This window comes from Haliaeetus leucocephalus, unplaced genomic scaffold (assembly GCF_000737465.1).
Source record: "Haliaeetus leucocephalus isolate CR32 unplaced genomic scaffold, Haliaeetus_leucocephalus-4.0 Scaffold506, whole genome shotgun sequence".
Classification (NCBI taxonomy): domain Eukaryota; kingdom Metazoa; phylum Chordata; class Aves; order Accipitriformes; family Accipitridae; genus Haliaeetus; species Haliaeetus leucocephalus.
In genome coordinates, this window is record NW_010972942.1 from 5,226,580 (window position 1) to 5,242,807 (window position 16,228).

Genomic DNA, 16,228 nt, shown 5'->3' on the forward strand with positions numbered 1-16,228 from the left:
AGGCGGGCGGAAAACGGGGAAGGGGGAGCCGCCGGGGCCTGCCCCTCGGAGGGGAGCGGGCCTCGCCCTCCGCGCCGCGCTCGCCCCGCTCCCCGAGGCGGCGGGGCTGTGGGGGGGAAGCTGGACGGGAGCCGGGCCGCGGAGCGGAGAGGTTTGGGGCAGTCGGGGGAGCGCGGGGGGCCGTTGGAGGTGTGTGGAGGGGTGCGGTGCCAGGTCGGGGTTCTCCCCCCCCCACCGCGGGACGGTGGCGAAGGGCGCGATTCTCTCTTCTGCGTGCGGGAGTGAAGCCGTCTCCTTGAAATCCAGGCGCCGCCGGGAAAGGGGCTTTCCGGCACGGTGTTTTAATTAAATATCGCTCTTAAACTTTTTCCGCCACAAAAGACGTCCACCCTCTTCCCACGCCAGGCCCTAGAGAGAGGGGAAAAACTAAGGCCGAAAGAATTTAGGATGCACCCCCAGGGGTTGTTATACCAAGGTGAGAAGTGCTGGTTAAAGTGCTTAGCTGTAGTGGTCGACGAATATAAGGGAAGCACGGTTGATGTAAAAGGGTGATACGCTGACATGTAGTAAGAAAAATAAGCTTTTGAGTGCCATGTGTTTCTCAGAGGGAGATTCTGCTTTAATATAAGGGAACCTGAGCACTGGTGAGTTATTGATGGCTTCACACAGATGCATGAAAAGGTGATGGTGGTGCTAGCGGTTAACTTTGATGACCAGTTTAATCTTACACTATGTGCAGGAGCTTTATTAAAGATGGTTAGTACTGTAGATTGTGAGTTAAACCTTGCACTGTAGGAAGGCTTAGGTGGTCATAGGCCATTTGTTTACTTGGGTTTGCTGAAGATCACTTGCAAAAGTTCCATTTGGAAGCAAGCTAGAAAAACATAGGCAAAGAGAGAGGTGAGAGACCTTTAGGATAAGAACCACTTTGTGCACTTATTTCTGAATAATTCCTTACGTGCTTCAATTTCCTCCTTTTGCTATACTAAGGACAAAAATATTGTTGGGAGAGAAATAATGTTTATTAACTAAAGAGTTACTTAGAAGGGGAGTAAGTGTCAATTAGTTTTTCTATACTACATTGGCTACCATCTTTGCACATGTAGCGCACATCTTATACTTTGAGATCAGCCTTCTAATGTGCTTAAGTTATGTCAATAAAATCTTCACTAACATTTCCCATTAACAGTGGGAACTTCAAGATAATCTTTAGAAACTTTGAGCATTTAATATTTTTTTTCTTATTGTATCAGAAAAAAGTCATTTGAGATTTCTTTTTTTATACTAGAATGGGCGATGAACAGATTTAGGTAGTTTCATGTAGTCTTAATGTGAAGACTTAGTATTGGTATGGTGAGGAGATCCAGTTGATTCTATGAGGTACCTTCTTCTGTCTCCCAACCTCATATTTCTTTTTCTGATACATTTGTGTTCATGCTCCTATCCCTTATGCTTTGTGTAGAGATAAATAAATATCTTTTGAAAGTATACTTAGCTTCAGATGTTTTGCTGTGTTTTTGCAATTCGCAGTGTATATTACAAGAAACCCTTAAGCTTTGTCATAAAAGTATGGGTTTTGCCAGATTAAAACAAAGGAATTTTGATGTATTTTGACAAGTTTTCTTGCACCTAGAAAGGTTCAGAATTTAATTATCTTCATTATAGGCTAGTTTGCATAACAGCAGTTTTTGATGAATGCTTATAAGGAGAGGGCAGAAATCTGTCCCCTATAAAATTTTGGAATATGCTAGCAGCTTTTTTTCCCCTAATAGCGAGAAGTGTATAGTATAGGCCTTTTATTGTATGTTAGGAAGAAAACAGTAACACCCCCCTGCCCGCCACCCCCCTCCCCCTCTTTTTTTCTTAAAACTTTCTTGGGAATTACCAAAAAGGAAAATTTCCTTAGATAGAAACATCTTAATGTGAGATCTTTGATACTCCACGCACAGTATCCTACCTCATCTCCTGTTTATCTTAACTAGCACTCACCTGTGGTACGCCTTCCTGTCACACTTCAGTGTGCCCCTGAATGTTTGAATTTTAGTGCCTGTGAGTGTGTAATAGTGAATCACCTGATTTGGAAATCACACTGTACCAGTTTGCCCTCATGGTTTTTTTTTTCTAAATATGCTTCAATCCTTATTTACATTAATTATTTTTTGATGCATACTGAACAATGAATACTAAACTGAAGAGCGGTATTTTTAAACAAGTTAGCATATAGGATCAAGAATAGGAATAGAATTTAGGATTGAACAGTAGCAGGCTACTGTTTTAGCACACAGCAGCCTTTGTTTACTGATGAACTCTTACTAGTACATAAATGAGACCCAGAAGATGTCATGTTTGGCTTCAAAACTAACCTAGGAGTTGTGAAGGCATTTGTGAAGGTCATTAGACCCACATTTTCCAAAAATTGATAGTGTAGAGTATGGAAATGTCACCAGCTGAAGTATACAAAAGCTGTGTGTGCATTGCGCAGCTAACAAGTTGGAAGCCATTTGAGTTTCCTTAGGCCAGAATCTGAGTTTTTAAAGAGTTTTCTGTGGGATCAAAGAATCTGAGTGCCTGAAGTGTTTGCATAGATTTAATTTTCTTGTGCTAACCAGAATAAAGCAATGGGGTTCTGGAATCTGTACAGTGGTTGCATGTGTTCAGCTAAATTAGTGTTATGTCCTTCAAGTCTATTGCGGTCTCATCGACATACAAGATAAACAAGGAAATTATATTCTGGAAATTCTGGGAAGCTTGGGAGATGAGCACGTAGCTTTGGGAGTAAGGTGGGAAGGTCATGGACGTGCTTTGTTTTTTTTCTCACATTTGATGCTGAAGAAAAGCACCATACAAGAAAACTTGCCTTGTATGGGTTAATTACCATGTTTTATGATACTTCGCTGTATTCTACCTCATAGGCGTAAATATTCTAGCAACTTGTGAAAACTTTCAGTTCTCTAATATCTAATGAGAATTTTATGTTTTCTGTAGCAAGAGCTTCCTTTTTAGACTGGTTGGAAAGTTTCTGTACCAAATACTCTGGTTTTCGTTGTATTGTATTCTCCCTCATTGATTTTTTTTTATATAATCTTTCTCTTAACAAATGCAGGGTTGGCTTTTTTTTTTTTTAGGAGGCAAGGCAGGAGCACAATAATACCTAATATGTGTGCTTTTTTGAGATTAAAGGCGGGAAGATGAGCTACCTAATTGGTAATGCCACATAAGCTTCTTCAAGGGGAAGTGAAATTGGGAATGTACTTCAACAAAAATTAGTGGTTCCTTGCAGGAGTCTGAAATACTCATGTCAGAAATACATAATAAATAGTTGACTGAAAAAATAGGCTATGGCTTGCACAAGATCATGTTAATACTGTCTCAGATAATTTGAGTGTAGTTGTTGGTAAGAAGATGATTTTCACAAAATAATAATTTTGAGCTGCAGTATGTTCTAAACTTCATGAAGTGTCATGACACACCAAACATTTCTTGATCCAGAAGAGGAACTAATAGATGCTAACAGGTTATCATTGCTTTTTTTAGGTTTTTCGAGTTTCGCAGGTTTCTTGTTTTTCTTTCGTTCTCTCCTCTTTTGTTGCATTGACTCTGTGTTTTTTCTATGCTCTTTGCTGTCCATATTTTGTCAGGAATAAATCTATACTTGTAATAGTATTCATGATTATCTCTTTAGATTTTTTTTTCTGAAGTGACACATTGCTATATCAGGATAGAAACTGAGTGAAACCAAACTGTATGCCTTGCTTACATGTTGAATGCATCATATAATGGAATGTATGATGTCTTTTTCTTAAGGGCGGGTAGGATTTCTGCATCTTTTACTTTTGGCAGTAGAATGTTACTTTTGTTCTATATTTGGAACCAAACTTAGATTCTAGAATAGCAGTATAAATTTTATTCTTTTTTTAGTTTATGTTCATTTGTTAGACTTAAACTGAGGAATAATGTTGGCATACTTCTCCCTCTTTGATGTTTATTCTTTTAATGAATTGTTAGATTTATCTTCATTCCAGTTTTATTTTGGTAAGCTGACTAAGCAAGACTAATTTTTCTTTTATACAACAGTCGTATCAGTAGCTCCATTCTGTAGTTCTTGTAATTAGAACTACTTTTTCTTGAAAACAGGAATTCAGAATTGTGTGTGGTATTCCTGACAAGTTGCTCATGTGCAACAATGTTCATGTTTCCCTATCTCTATAGCAAAGAAATCCTTGATGTGCATTTGCCTCTTCCTCCCCCCCACCCTTTTTTTCCCCTGTACAGCTGCATCAGTTCGTAGTTGACCACGGAATGACTATACTCCCAAACAACAAGCCCTGACTTCATGTAAGAACCTTGTATCAGTCCCTACGTGCAGGAATCTTGCATTTCATATGATTTCATTTCATGTGGCTTCTAGTATGCCATTTTTCAAGACCAGTCACTTGTGTGCGAGATACTCTGTTCCCCTTCTGTTGCAGTGCTTTCCACTTCTGTCTCATCTAAATCTACCTATACTTTTCTGGCAGCTTTGTTAAAAAAAAAACAAAAAACAAAAACAACAACAACAAAAAAAAACAAAAAACAAACAACAAAAAGTTCAATATAATTTTTGGAGGAACTAGTAGTTATTTTCTAGTCCAATTGTTCCATGTTTGCACCATCATACTGTATCTTTGTAGAAAGTTTCTTTCTCATTTTAAGATTACCCTCTTATCACATTTATTTAACCTCAGATGATTCACTGAGTCCAGATTGCATCTTGTTTGAGTTTCCTTTTTTCAAGGAAACGACTGATTCATTTTTTAGGTGTTGGAATAGTCTAGTATGTCCTAAATCTGCTAACACTTACTGCATTTTTATCCTGTTTTCCTTTTAGTACAATTGAATTCAGACCACTAAGCCTGATAATTTTTTTTCTTCTTTAAGTGTTAATTACAGTATTTTTTCTCCTCTCTAATTATATGATAGCATACTTAATTTGATTTTATTAAAGTGCTTATTGCAATTTTTTGGGACAGCTCTAATATAATATAACATAGACATTTTGTCAGCTCCCCAGCTTCAATATATTGGCCTCCTCAAGTTATGCTCTTACCTTGCAAGGTGTCAATATATTTGCATTCCCACTAGGTAGCCTGTCTTTAGTGGCATTATTTGTATTGGAAACTAAGGCACATTTTATCATCAACAGTACCTCCACAAAATGGTATCACTTCTTCTGAGTTTTTTTTAATCATTATAAGTGGTTTCACTACTCTTTTGGAATGTAGGGAAGGGTTTTGTGGGTAGAGAAAGAGGTAGCACAAGTGATTCTCTTCTGCAGAGTAGAAGTAATAATGCAAGGTATCCCTTCAGTTCCTGAGCAACAGATACTGTCCAATAAGATGCTTGATTTCCATTTACAAAAACCATTGAAATAGGGTGAAAGATCCCATCAGTTTTGTGCTGCAAATATTCCAGCACCCAAATGTAATTTCCCTGGAGGAGTTCCTGGAACTAGTGAAAACGGTGAAAGCATTTAACACTCGATATTAAGGTATCTCTATGACAGTGTACACAAATTAACTCTCAAAGGGCATTCCTGAATATGCCTTATATTCAGGTACTTGTCACCTGCAAGAGTACAGGTGAAGATGTTCCTTATACCAGTTGGGAAGGAAAATATTTTGTAAGATATTTTTGTAAAGTCAGGATAATTTTCAAAGACGACAACAGTCTAAGTGGAGGATGCTTTTTGTTCAGTTCTCCACAGACAACTAAAAACTGTTGGTTATGCATGTGTAGTTTGATTAGGTGTACATAACAGTGCCTTCTTGTGAAAGCTTGAGGAAACATTCAGACTAATTCATAATTGTAGTTACGAAAAAAGGGAGATGGATCAAATCAGCACCAAAGTGCTATTGAGAAGTGAAGCTATTGGCAATAGCGAAGAGCTGCATCTTCTGAAGAGATGCAGAGATCTCTGTAAAACTTCCTCCAAATCTGGCAGCTCCCTCCTCAACTTGCTTATGTTTTTTGCTAAGCTTTTACCAGAAACATAGGAGGGAGGGGATGGGGGGAGTGGTCTCTAGTCTGTTTTTTCACACCTCCGCCTCTGGGGTCCTTCTTTAGTACATAACCACGGTTCATGCCTCTGCTGTTGCTCACTGCTTTTTGAGGCAACAACATGGTTTGTCAGAATTCTTAACAGTCTCTTTGCTGCCCCTGACCCTGGATATCGGCTGGGAAACCACCCAGAATCAGTGGTGCTGTTTTCCTAAGCCTGTGGGCATACAGCAGTAGTTCATTGATTTGTGCTGGGTTAATGTTTGGAGAGTAGCTGTTGATGTGAAAGGAATTTCAGAACAGCAGGTGGGTGGTTGGAATTTCTCTTCCGAAGTTTTCTTTCCCACAGCAGAGATGTGGTTCAGTGTAAAGAAATATATTTTGTATCTGAACATACTGGATTTGTTTTGCAAATAAGTGCTTCCATTTCTCTTAACTCTTCCGATTCATTTACATGGTAAAATATGTATGCGGCAAGCTGGATGTCAATTTTTATAAGCTATGGAAGCTCCTGGTTAACTTACTATGTGAATACCTACATTAAATGTCTGAAGTAGATTATCTAGGTGACACTGGTGGCTGTTATCAGGACCTGTCAATCTTCTGGGAAGGACAGGTTGGAGGCTAGGTATTTAGTGCACAGTGATTAGACTGATCCCCGAGTCTTCTCTTCTCCAGCATAAACAGTGCCAGTTCTGTCAGCCTTTCCTCATATGATAGGTGCTCCAATCTCTCGGTCATCTTTGTGGCCCTTTGCAGGACTCAATTCAGTCTGGCATGTACTGGGGAGCCCAGAGCTGGACCCAGCGCTCCAGATGTGTGCCACTAGTGGTGAGTGGAGGGGCAGGATCACCTGCCTCAACCTGCTGGCAACACTCCTCCTAATACAGTCCAGGGTGCTGTTGGCTGCCTTTGCTGCAAAGGCATGTTGCTACCTCATGTTCAACTTGGTGTCCACCAGCACCCCCAGGTTTCTTTCTGCAAAGCTGCTTTCCAGCTGGTTGGCCTCCAGCTGGTACTGGTACCTGGGGTAATTCTTCCCAAGGTTCAGGGGTTTATATTTCCCTTTGATGAACTTCATAGGTTTCCTGTTGGCCCCTTTCTCTAGCTTGTCAAGGTCCCTCTGAATGGCAGGACAACTGCTCCTCTATTTACAGCATAGTGAACTGTTCTCTGACTTTTTTTTTTTTCCCCCCCCCCCTGTAGACAAGCTGTTCAGTCTCCTAACTGCCTTCTGCAGTGTGGCAAAGCTTGCTTTCTTTACCTCCCCGATACCATTATATGGATGGTGTCCGTAGTGATAAAAATCATAAGGCTCTTGAAATAACTCTGGCTTTATAGTCAAGGGTCTTTAAAAAGTTTAGGGGAACGCCTTCTTTACAAAGTAAGCTAAAATTTAGAGATTCTTGAATATGGTAGGGATCTCTGGGCAGCAAAGATAAGTTTCAAAATGTAATTTTTCAAAATGTAATGCTCACCAACATTGCATGCCGTGTATCATCATATTCTTTTCTGAAAAGTGTTTATGGTAATGTAAAGGCTAGTAACTAAAGCTGACTTAAGAAATTGTACTACTGACTGAAAATATTGCCGCTTGTGTTTTTTCAGACGCTCCTATTGCAAAAGCTGCTGTTGAAAAGAAACAATTTTTTTTTATAAGAAGAGAATGGGTAAGTTCATCATTTAGAGGGTTTTTTTGTTTCCTATAATGTAGGAATAATGCTTATTCCTATAAGCATTTTCTCTCTTACATCAGTGGAGGGTGGATTGTAAGACTTTAAATGTTGATCTTGTTGCTGTTTTTCCTGTAGCCTCAAAAATTAATGGAACTTCCTACAAATGTTTTCTAGGAGAATATTCTCAAGTGACTGTTCATTTGTCAAAAGACTTGTTCGGAGTGCATCTATTTAACAATTTCAGTTGCTTAATATCCATAGTGTTGAAAATGTACATGCTAAAATAGGATGTCTTTAGACTTTTATAGCACTAAACTTTTAGATAGTGGACAAGAAAATTTCACTATGTACTGTTTTAAATATTTTGTTTGTTTGTTAACTAAGGCCAGCCTGTTGAATTCTGGCTAAGAGATCATAATAAGGACTGATTTCTGATAAATTATATTGTGTGTGTGATCTGACTAAATGTCTGAAACTGTTGTATCTGCCTCTACAAATGGCTGATTAATGAAACATGATTGTACAGATTCTGTTTTTATCTATACTTTTTCTGAATGTATTTTAGGATATTTGGCACTGGCAGTACTTTACTAAAATTGGCACTAACTCCATGGTAATTCAGTTTTAACTTCAAATTCACAAAGGAACTTAATTAATTGGGGGAATGTTGTATTTGCTATAACAGTAGATACAATGCAAGGTACTTATTAATATAATTTCTATTTTTTGTTTTGTCAGAAGGAGAAACAACACTAACAATGAAATGTCAAGTTTGTAGTCTATATCTGTTTTATCTTCCATACTTCTGCATGGGATCATGAAATACTGGTGGTATATTACTTTTCTAGAAGTGTACAGATCTCTTCTCTTATACTTTTCCAAGCTGGAAGAACTTCCAGGACTTTCATTTTTAACTTTCTGTCAAGATTAATCCCTTTCTGAAAATCAAATTTTATGTGCAGTGTCAAATTCAAGTAGTTTTTAATGGAATTCTAGCAATACTTGCTATATTAGTCCCTTAGAAAATACAGTATTTGAAGGAAGGCATTAACTTCCCAGTTTGAATTTGATAGGAATTGTATTTTTAGTAGGGTGGGTTGTTTTTTTTTTACACTCATTTTTTCAAAAATATTTTAATATTACTGCAGTCTTTATTATTTAAGAGTTTACAGGAACATATAAAGACCAACTACAGAGACAGTCTCCTTAGTGTCATGGTGTCCTATAGTGCTGAGCATCATACGGGCACAAAGTAGTCAGTGGTTCCTACCCCAGAGAGCGTGCTGCCTAAATAGACAAGACAGGTGCAAGATGCAGAAACTGTTAAGACTGCACAGAGTGAACAGTGCAGTGATGGCAACAGTAATGTTGTTTCAACTTCCAAGATAGCGCTGTTAGGAGAGAATAAATGAATGAACAAAAAGGGAAGGGGGATAAGGGCTTCTAGAGAAACAAAGTAGAGAGCAGGTATATAGTGAGACAAAAGGGAGAAGGGAAACAGAAAACGCACAGCCAGAACTGCTGTGGGGAGATTTCCAAATTTCCTTGATTTTGGTGCTTTTGCACTTTCCCTGTTCTCCACCAAAGGTCACAACACGGGTCTGCACTAACGCTGTATGGTTCTGGGTCTGGCTGGGCAGTGAGGGACAATGAATCTTACTTCATGTCATTTCTTCAATACAGGACTACTGACTGCTTTTATTCTTAACTGTGCTTCAAAAAGCACTTTTTTCCTTTCAGTCTGTATTTTTACATATTAGATATGCATTTAGGTAACTAAATGTTAAAAAAATCCTACTTTGCAAAAACTCTTACTTTAAAACAGGTTGCTGAGCACTTCAGAGAATTCATCTTCAAATATGCAAAATGCTTCTGTCATTTCTGGTTGTATTGGGTTCTTCGGTCTGCAAACGTAGTCATAGAAAAGACTGCTTGCATTCTTAGTGCTGTGAATCGGTCATTGTGTTCTGAAATTGTTAATCTGTTTTCTGTTATAGATGGAGAAGAGAAAACATATGGTGGGTGTGAGGGCCCAGACGCTATGTATGTGAAGTTAATATCCTCCGACGGCCATGAGTTCATTGTAAAAAGAGAGCATGCATTAACATCAGGAACAATAAAAGCTATGTTGAGTGGACCAGGTAGGTACAAAAATTTTAGTACCTTCACATCCTTTGTTTTCACTTTTGGACAGTTTGAATTTATATTGTTCAGTGAGTGAAAGTTGGAATAAATGATAACTTTTCCAGATCCTGCCTAGTTCCTGTTTCCAGTGGAACAGTCCACTTCTGTAGGGTATTGTGCTACCAGAGATATAATTGGACTCTGTCCGCTTTTGGATAGTTAGCGATCTTAGTGTCATTACTACTCGTTTCCCATGGTGTGAGAACTTGAGGGTATTACATGAAATGTGTAGCTGTCAAGTTCAAAACAAACAAGAGTTGGTAGTTCTTCATTGCCACCTTCATGGTTGAACTTTTAGTATTCTGTACTGGGTCTGGCTGGCATGGAGTTAATTTTCTTCATAGCAGGGCATATGGTTCTGTGTTTTAGATTTGTGACAACAACAATACTGCTAACACACTGATGTTTTAGCTATTGCTGAACAGTGTTTGCAGTGTCCAGGCCTTCTTTGTTTCTCAGTCTTTCCCCCAGCCAGTGAATAGACAGGGGGCTGTGCGAGAAGTTGGCAGGGAATACAACCAGGCAGATGACCCAAACTAACCACAGAGATATTGCCTGCCATATAGCATCATGCTCAGAAGTAAAAAGGGAGAGGAGGGCGTTAAGGACGTCAGCCATCTTTTCCTTGGGAGCTGGCTGAGCATCAGTCTATCCATGGGAGGTGGTGAGTGATTACCTTTGCATCACTTGCTTTGTTTCCTTTCTCTCCTTCCATTTGTCTTTCGCTTATTAAACAATTTTTTATCTCAACCCGTGAGTTTTCTAGCTTTTACTCTTCCTTTCCTTTTCCCTTGTCCGCTGCAGGAGGAAGTGAGCAAATGGCTGTGTGGTGCTTAGCTGCCTACTGGGGCTTAGGCCACAACATGTTCACAAGATCCTGTGGCAAGGAGTTCCTGAGCTTAATGACAAAAGTTAGCTTAAGTTTGATAGGAGGGTAGATAAACTTAGAGAAGGGAAGGACCTCACATGTTACTGAATATATGAGACTACTTCTGGTTTAAGTGTCTGAACTAATTCTTGAAGACCGAAAGGGTGGAGGAGAGAACAGGGAGAAGTTAACACCTGTGCTTTTCTTCTGTACCGTCATCCCGTACGTTTACCTTTGGCCACTTGAGTGGTGGGCAGTAGGCTACATGGAGCTCTGGTCTGAATATGGTCATTGTATATTCTTTTTCAGATTCCGGTGAGGGAGATTACTGGAGAGATCTATTTTGCTTAGTATTTTTTTAAATTACCTAGTAATAGTTGGGCACACTGAGCAATTAAAATTCTCAGCTTAATGTTCCATTAAATGTCATTGTAATGGTTGCATTTGAAAATATGTAACAGGTCTGTTGTGTCTGATCCACTCCATGTCAGCCTCCCAGACATGTAAAAGGAAGAGTAGTTACAAGACCTGCTCTGAATTTGTTCCACAAACAATGTGAAGGAACAAAAGGCGAAGTAGCCTGCTTAGAGGGCTAGAAAAGTGACTCTGTAAAGCAGTGAGCATTCAAGAATATTTTGTATAAAAACTAGCAAGATAAATGGGTTCACAAGGAAAAGTACTCTTCCTGTCTAGTTCAGTAGGTCATAATTTCACTGATGTGTAAGTGTTCTCTATTTCAGTACTATGACATTGCCAATATGCTAACATTTCTTCTGTTGCTTCCTACTCTTCATGTGCTAGAATTCAAGCCAGATTGGCTTCAGTGCATGCAGCTATTTCTACACAAATATGTGTAGACATTAGTAAATAGCTCTGCTTTGTAGTTAGGGGATTCCTATAGAAATAGCAGGAACCAAACACTGCTGGGTCTCCCATAAATGTGGAGCATACGCTAGTGTTTTTTGTATTGTCTTTCAGCTTAACGAGTTGAAAGACCAGAGAGATGAGGAAAAGAGGGACAGAGACAACAGTAGAAAGGCTGTAGGACTAACCACATGATGACTTCATATCATCCAAGTTTCATGCTTATAGGCACTATAGAAAGCTAATTTTGAATGTACTTGTGTTTTGATATGTGAGCTTTGGATAAGTTCTTCAGTGTCCAATAGGGATAAACTCATACTGTATGTAACCTTACCTCCAGAACAACTACGATTTCCCTGTCCCTCCTGCCTGCCTGTTTTCACAGCTTATCAAGTTAGTGTGTCTTTGAGGTTTCGACCCTCTGTCAAATCTGCCTGAAACTGAGAAATTCAAAGCTAGTGGGATCACAGAAGGGACTACTGATAAGCGTGTATATGCAGATATGAAACATCTATAAACCATTTTTTTCTTGGATAAGATAGCTAGAAATTTGGATTGATACCCTTTTTTTTTTTTTTAATGTTGTTACTGTGACCTTTAGAGTTGAGTACACTACAGTTTTAGAGCACCTATCAAGCAAGCATCAGAATTAAACCTAAATTTCTGGTGTAGTTGTTCAGAATATTATTAATAAGCTGCAGCCAAAATAAACATTTTGTAATGCAGGGGATCTTAATATTCTTGAGGATTGTGAATGTGGCACATCCTGCTTTACACCGAAGAATCTAATACCCAGGAATATGGGACTTATGCAAGTCTATTTAGAATGTGTTGTATTAGTATGGTAAAGCATTTCATTTTGCAGTGAACTGAGATTCTGACTTTTGGTTTGGTGTTTTGTTTTGTTTTTGTTTTTGTTTTGTTTTGTTTTTTTCTACAGGACAGTTTGCAGAAAATGAAACAAATGAGGTGAATTTTAGAGAGATCCCATCCCATGTCCTATCCAAAGTATGCATGTATTTCACCTACAAGGTCCGCTATACTAACAGCTCTACGGAGATTCCTGAATTCCCAATTGCACCTGAAATTGCACTGGAACTTCTGATGGCTGCAAACTTCCTAGATTGTTAAATAAAATAAATTATAATAAAAAATGTAAAACTTTTTTCAGTATTTAATACATGTAGTTCAGTTAGTAACTTTTTTTCAGATAGCATGTTGCGTGTGTGCTGTTGAGAACTGTAAAGTTCACTGCAGAGGCAATTGCCTTCAGTCCTTTTGCATATAGCAATCATTCAGTTGAAGTTTGTTTTGCTGCTTACACAAATAAGGACCTTTTCACAAACTGAGACAAATAAACAAATATGCCAATTAGTAGATGGCTATGCCTTATCCTTTAGGTGTGGTAGAACTTTCTTTTAATACAATGACCATAGAAAATACTGGAGTTTAGTCTAATGCTCTCTAAAAGTAATTATAGTTAAATACAAGTAGCTGTTTAGGGTTTCTAACTTTCTCTTATTGTTAAAGTTTCTAAACATCTGAACTTAATCTCCTTTGTAAGATAGCTGTCCTTTAGAATAGTTATACTAACTAGATTAGAAGTGCCCTCCCTAAGGTTTGTATATTGATAGCAATACTCCATTTAGGTTGAAAGTGGAGTATGTAGGAGAATGCTTAAGGCTTTTAATTTAAATCATAGTATAGATGTGTGTAAAGGTGTACTTGATACGTTTTTCTTTCAGAACCTAAATTTTCCCCATTAGTAATTACAAATATTTAAGTCACTTGTCTCTACAGTAAAACTGTGATCCTACTGACAGTGGCTTTTAAGGGGAAAAATAACTGTTAAAATCTGTGTATATTATCTTCTGTATAACATATAAGGTTATTCTTAATGTACTGTCACTTGACCTGATATGGATTTTATATGGTTTCAGTTATGGTTTATTTCCATTGTTGTGATTTGGTTATGTAAAGTCCATATTTAATCTTTAGAGTAGTAGTCATTTAAATTTTGTAACATAGGAACTGAAAAGATAGTAGTTATCCTATCTTTTACCTCTTCCTCGACCTCTCCCTTGTATCCACAGAAAAAGACCCTGAAATGTGGAGGTCTCTTACATTTGAAGGAAAGGGCATTAAGCAGATGTTTAAGGAGCTGTTTTATAAATTTCATAGGTATTTCCAATGTTTTTACAAATATTTTAGGAGAAAAGGATTGGCAAGCCACTGACATAATACTGGAGTGGAACACATCATCTCTTGGTAGTTCCTGATGGTAGTTGCCTATACTAACAGTTCTTTGTTCAAAACAAGTTTCCATAAAGAAAAAAAAATTAAACTTGGGACAAGAAGTTGCTTTTTGTTCAGCTGCAGCCTGAAGAACCCTTCTGCCAAAATAATCTGTAAATGAGAATAAATCTAATACATCATAAAAATGATGCAAGAACAATGTAGTTAGCATTTCCATCAGCTGCCACTGCTTCAGCTTTGTTTTGATCAAGAAGTGGTTGTGGTCTTTTATGGAAAAATCCCACTGACAGATGGTGGGACCTCTTTATTGATGTATTAACTCATGGTGAATTTAGAGGACTGAAACTCTCTTCTAAACCTGTTTGTCAACGTAAATACAACTTTGAAGAGATTTTTCTGGACAAAAACTAGTAACTTACATAGACTATGCAGACTGCCCATGGAGGAGTTCAGTTCTGACTAATGAAATTTTACTCTGGGCTTGAACAACACTTGATAGACAAGCTGACATTTGTCAATGTGTTGATAGATTAGCTGACATTTATTCACATCATGTACTTTGGCACAATTTATTGTGTTTAATGTGGGGATGTTTATGACTAGATTGGTTTTCCACGATAAAGCTGAAGTGCATTGCAAGGCGATTGTCTGAAATCCTATGTTTAAGCACTCTGGTCAGTGCTGTTAGTAACTCATTTTCAAGAGCACTAAAAAGATAAACCAGAGATACCCTGTTATGCTGCTTTTGTTAGAGCCACTAGGAATACCCTAAAAGGTCAAGGAATACCGACGTGGATATTTTAGTCCCAACTACATTTCAGTCTGAGCGAATCTTAAGTTCTTTGGCCATTTTTAATAGTCTTGAGGTTCATGACTTGAAGTTAAAAATTATTTAGTTTAAAATGGAAGTAAAAAGGATGTCATTTTTTTTTAAGTGTTTTTTTCTTTTTTTTTTCCTCCCTTTTTAAGCATTCCAAAACAATCTCCTGTTAAAATACATTGCATTTTATGATTCCATACTTCAGCAGCAAGGTAAAATAGCTGGTTTAGTTCTGAATAATAATTTTGTTGTTTTTCCTTCAGCTTAATGTATCATACAGTAGCTTTGAACACTCAGGAAATGCAGTAGTGTCCTAGAGCACACTATTTGCAAAACCACCGGCTGTTAAAACTAACGTGCAGATTTCTAAGGGGGAGGGGGGCAGAGGGAATTAGTGCAATTTCCGTGATAGTGACATGGGTATGCTATTATCAGACGATTGGAAACTTACCACACTTAACCCCTGAGTTCTAAATAAATTTCAAAACTGAAAATTTTTAAACCTGTGTTTCTGTTGATTTATGACTTCTCAGAGCAAGTATTCATATCTAGAATCCTAATTTTCATGGCTATGTGGTGAGCAAATTGCTAATATAATTAGTATTTGGGTAATAGGTTGTGAAACTGCATGTATAAAATTAAAGTGGTTTTTTTGTAATTCTGAAGACTTTCATAGATTTAAAGCATTTCGATATCTTTGTGGTCCTCTGAATTACAAGTATGCACATTTCTCAGTAATAACTAAGTACTAAAAAAGGATGGAATTCCTGAACAGCCTTGAAGAGGATATTTTGAAGACTTAAGGTGTCCCATAATACTCCTTTTTACTTAGTAAGCTAGTCCTGTACCTTGATGGTTCAAATTGATGAACCATTGATTTAGCCATAAAAACTTCCAGATTCTTTACTAACTGTAAGTAATGAGAAAAGTCCTGCTGGGTTATGGTTTTTCATCATTTCAGTATGTATAAGCTGCTGAAGAAGCTGCTGATGGTCTCCAACATGAAATGGTCTGTTCATCTGGAATGATCAGAACTCCGTTCCACAAGAAATGAAATTCCTTTTTGGTTTTGAGGTTGAAGAAAGGAGGATTCACCATCAAGATTCACCATGCCATTATGTTCAAGAGCTGCAATGAACACGACGTCTAAAAGGCATTTCTTAATTAACGGTAGTAAGTGTGGAAAATTGGTTGCTTCTGTCTGTGTTTTATCACCGTATGTCATATTTTACAGCTGTAAGTTGCAGCAGTGGCTATTTGGTTTTTTTCACCCTTCTTGTTTTTACTCTTCCCATTGAAAGGGATTTCCCAACACCTGCCTAAATCTGTTGGTTTATGTGATAGGTAAAGTGGACAAGGAAATTAACGGGGCAGGAAAGTTAACTTTTCAGTCCATATTTTATATGCCTAGTTTTATTTATTTTGTTAAGTCTCAAATGTTGCAGTATAATTTAAGAGAGTAACAACAAAAGCACAATGTTAGTGTGTAGGTACTAAGGAGAAGTAGCAGTTTTCCTAGCTGAA

At 37.9% G+C, this 16,228-nt stretch overlaps 1 protein-coding gene across 3 annotated transcripts in view; it reads left to right on the forward strand.

Moving 5' to 3' along the window:
* The window catches only part of TCEB1 (transcription elongation factor B (SIII), polypeptide 1 (15kDa, elongin C)), a 15,244-nt gene extending 38 nt beyond the window's left edge, over window positions 1–15,206 (forward strand). Inside the window, exons 1-5 of one of the 3 annotated variants that reach the window (XM_010575876.1) lie at window positions 322–475; window positions 3,126–3,204; window positions 7,645–7,706; window positions 9,710–9,853; window positions 12,569–15,206. In XM_010575876.1, coding sequence (XP_010574178.1) covers window positions 7,703–7,706; window positions 9,710–9,853; window positions 12,569–12,759 — 339 coding nt within the window. In that variant the 5' untranslated portion in view covers window positions 322–475; window positions 3,126–3,204; window positions 7,645–7,702 and the 3' untranslated portion in view covers window positions 12,760–15,206. Of the gene's footprint in view, window positions 1–321; window positions 476–3,125; window positions 3,205–3,271; window positions 3,293–7,639; window positions 7,707–9,709; window positions 9,854–12,568 lie in introns of those variants that run through there. The other 2 variants (XM_010575878.1, XM_010575877.1) reach the window with 2 other exon arrangements.
* Window positions 15,207–16,228: the final 1,022 nt, after the last annotated feature.